The sequence below is a fragment of the Haliaeetus leucocephalus genome, unplaced genomic scaffold (assembly GCF_000737465.1).
Source record: "Haliaeetus leucocephalus isolate CR32 unplaced genomic scaffold, Haliaeetus_leucocephalus-4.0 Scaffold536, whole genome shotgun sequence".
In the NCBI taxonomy this organism is placed as follows: Eukaryota; Metazoa; Chordata; class Aves; order Accipitriformes; family Accipitridae; genus Haliaeetus; species Haliaeetus leucocephalus.
In genome coordinates, this window is record NW_010972972.1 from 7,741,378 (window position 1) to 7,744,397 (window position 3,020).

The 3,020-nt window shown below is 70.2% G+C and overlaps 2 protein-coding genes across 2 annotated transcripts in view; one reads left to right on the forward strand and one right to left on the reverse strand.

Annotated features, from left to right (window-relative positions):
- The window catches only part of SMPD1 (sphingomyelin phosphodiesterase 1, acid lysosomal), a gene marked incomplete at its 5' end in the record, with an annotated part of 4,172 nt that extends 2,739 nt beyond the window's left edge, over nt 1-1,433 (forward strand). The window contains 4 exons of the mRNA XM_010576791.1: nt 51-222; nt 310-386; nt 790-935; nt 1,024-1,433. Of these exons, the coding sequence (XP_010575093.1) occupies nt 51-222; nt 310-386; nt 790-935; nt 1,024-1,433 (805 nt within the window). The remainder of the gene's footprint in view (nt 1-50; nt 223-309; nt 387-789; nt 936-1,023) is intronic.
- Nucleotides 1,434-2,128: 695 nt separating this feature from the next.
- Nucleotides 2,129-3,020, reverse strand: part of APBB1 (amyloid beta (A4) precursor protein-binding, family B, member 1 (Fe65)) — a 5,120-nt gene continuing 4,228 nt past the window's right edge. The window contains exons 8-11 of the mRNA XM_010576792.1: nt 2,838-2,921; nt 2,625-2,740; nt 2,370-2,546; nt 2,129-2,296 (exon numbers count right to left, since the gene is read on the reverse strand). Coding sequence (XP_010575094.1) covers nt 2,129-2,296; nt 2,370-2,546; nt 2,625-2,740; nt 2,838-2,921 — 545 coding nt within the window. The remainder of the gene's footprint in view (nt 2,297-2,369; nt 2,547-2,624; nt 2,741-2,837; nt 2,922-3,020) is intronic.

The following is a 3,020-nucleotide window of genomic DNA, read 5'->3' on the forward strand; positions in this document are numbered from 1 at the left end:
GAGCAGGGGAGCGGGCAGCGCTCACACCGCCCCCCACCCCGTGCCTGCAGGGCTGCTGGTTTCTACACGGTGCAGGTCTGGCCTGGGCTGCGCCTCGTCTCCCTCAACATGAACTTCTGCTCCCAGGCCAACTTCTGGCTCCTCATCAACTCCACCGACCCCGCGGGGCAGCTGCAGTGGCTGGTGGGGGTCCTGGCAGCTGCCGAGCAGGCAGGGGAGAAGGTGAGGGCAGGGTAGGGGGGTGCTGTCCCTGCACATAGGGGGTCTCGGGCACCCCCCAGCCCACCCCTGTCCTCCCCTCCCTCCTAGGTGCACATCATTGGGCACATCCCCCCGGCCCACTGCCTGCGCAGCTGGAGCTGGAATTACTACCGCATCGTCAGCAGGTCAGCCCTGTGGGCCCCCTCCCTCCCCCCCGTGCTGCCCAGCCCACAGCGGATGGCATGTGAGGGGACGGGGGGGGGGGGTGGGGAACGACGGTGTTGTGCCAGAGTGTCTGGAGTCGGGAGCCCAAAGCTGCCCATGCCAGGCAGGGCTGCACCGGAGCCAGGGCAAGGGCCAGGCAGGAGCCAGCACTGACTGGCACAGCCTGGACAAGCGGTGTCAGCTGAGCCCAGCATGATGGGGTGGCAGGGGGTGCTGCGGGTCATGGGACAGGCTGCACCGCACCAGCTGCTGGGCAGCACGGCAGGGACGGGACTGGCTGCACCATGCCTGCTGCGGGGCAGCACAGCGGGGCCAGGGCAGAGTTCTGGGCACCGGCAGCCCTCATGCCCTGGCCTGGTGCAGGTTTGAGGGCACCATCACAGCTCAGTTCTTTGGGCACACGCATGTGGATGAGTTTGAGATGTTCTATGATGAGGAGACGCTGACGCGCCCTGTCTCCGTCGCCTTTGTGGCCCCCAGCGTCACCACCTACATCAACCTCAACCCCGGTGCGCCCTGACCCCCCACCCCACCACTGCCCACCCCTCCAGCCACGGTGCCGCCGCCCGCCCGTGACCGTGCCCACCCTGACCGCAGGCTACCGCGTGTATGAGGTGGACGGCGCCTACCCCGGCAGCTCCCACGCCGTGCTGGACCACGAGACCTTCATCCTCAACCTCACTGAGGCCAATGCGCCGGGGGCAGAGCCGCACTGGCAGCGCCTCTACCGCGCCCGCGAGGCCTACGGGCTGCCCAGCGCCTTCCCGGCTGACTGGGACCGGCTCATCCGCCGCTTCCAGGATGACGAGCACCTCTTCCAGCGCTTCTGGTTCCATTTCCACAAGGGCCACCCGCCCCGCGAGCCCTGCCTGGCCGCCTGCAAGGCAGCACTGCTCTGCGCCCTCCGCACCGGCCGCTCCGCCGACCCTGGCCTCTGCCAGCCCCTGCGCCCGGCGCTGCCCTTCCCGCACATCCAGGCGCTCTGGCAGCAGCGACGGCTCTGCTGAGGGCAGCAGGATCAGCCAGGACAGGTGGGGGCTGAGGCAGGTCCCTGCCCGTCCCCGAGCTCCCGCTGGCTGCCGCCACCAGCCGCGGCACAATAAAGGTGTGATGGACCCAGTGGCTCCTGCCCGAGGCCCCACAGGATGCACTGGGGAGCAGGCGGCCCCACTGCTCCTCTTCATCCTCCTCCGGGCAGGTGGCGCAGGGAAGGGGCCAGGCCGGGCTGGTGGAATGGGTTTATTAATTATTTAGTACAACACAGATCTTCATTACAGCAGGAGTGGTGGCTCCGGAGCCAGCAGCCCCAGGGAGCCCCACGCCGCAGGTTAGACCACATGCATCGGGGCAGGGCGAGCCCTGCACCCCTGCCATGCCGGCACCGTCATCCCTGCGGGGCCGAGGGGGGCTCGCCGCGCCATGTGGGGCAGGACCCACGACCCACAGGCATGGCCGGAGGGGCCAGAGTCACAGCAGGGCATGGCACTCGGCGTGCACCCCTGGCACAGGCGTGTGCCCTGCAGCCCCTCACGCACGGGGACGCTCGCACAGACGCATGCCTGACCCCCCGGCGTGGGCTCGCCCTCCCGCCGGTGCCCTGCGCGTCTCCGGCACTGCCACCCCATCCGTCCTGTCCCCCCCGTCCTGTCCCGGGGGCGGCAGGTAGGGAAGGGGTCTCGGTCGCTCCCCCCCCCATCCCGGTTCACGGCGTCTGGGCCCCCAGGCGCTTGGGCTTCAGGCTGCCCAGCAGGGTCTGCATGCCCCTGCGGACAGAGGAGCCCACCCGGCGGGCCACTGAGTCGGCAGGTGGTGCAGGCAGGCAGGAGCTGGAGGCCTGGGGCCGGGCGTCCAGGCACTTCTGGTAGCGCAGCTGGGGAGAGCGGGGTCAGCAGCGGGGCCGGGGAGGGGGCTGCGGGGATGGGGCCGGGGCAAAGGACACTCACCATACAGGCGGCCTGCAGCGCCTCGCTCAGCCCCGCGGCGTTGGGCTCGCACCAGACCATGTGGCAGCGGAAGGCGCCTGGGGCACTGGCCATGATGAAGGCGAAGGAGCGCACGTCCCGGCCCACCCCCATGAAGGACAGGAACCGCACACGGCACTCGCACAGCACTGCCTCCGTCTGTGGGCACGCGATCAGGAGTCACCGCCACGCCGCTGGGATGAGGACGGCAACAGGGCACCGCGGGGCTGGACCCACCTGCTCGTGGGTGATAGTGAGGGTGGCGGGTGCCACATTGACCACGATGGGGGTCCAGTGCTCCTTGCTGCCGGTGGCCAGCGCTGCCTCCAGCGCTGCGTTGATGACATCCATGCCTGAGGATGGGCGGTGGGGCTCAGGGGCGTGCAGGAGGGGGGCTGGGGCGCCTGCCCCACAGCAGCTCCACGGGGTGCGAGTGCCCCCCCCACTCACCCACGGGCTTTGCGACAGGCACGCAGCCCAGGTAGCACACCGGGAACTTCTGCACCACCTCGCTCTTGGGCGCCGGGAACTCCACTGCGGCACAGGGCAGGGTCGGCCTCGCGCCAACCCCGCTGCCCCGCGTCCCCCAACCCCCAGCCCCCCCCCCAGCCATTCCCCAACAGCCATCCCCGT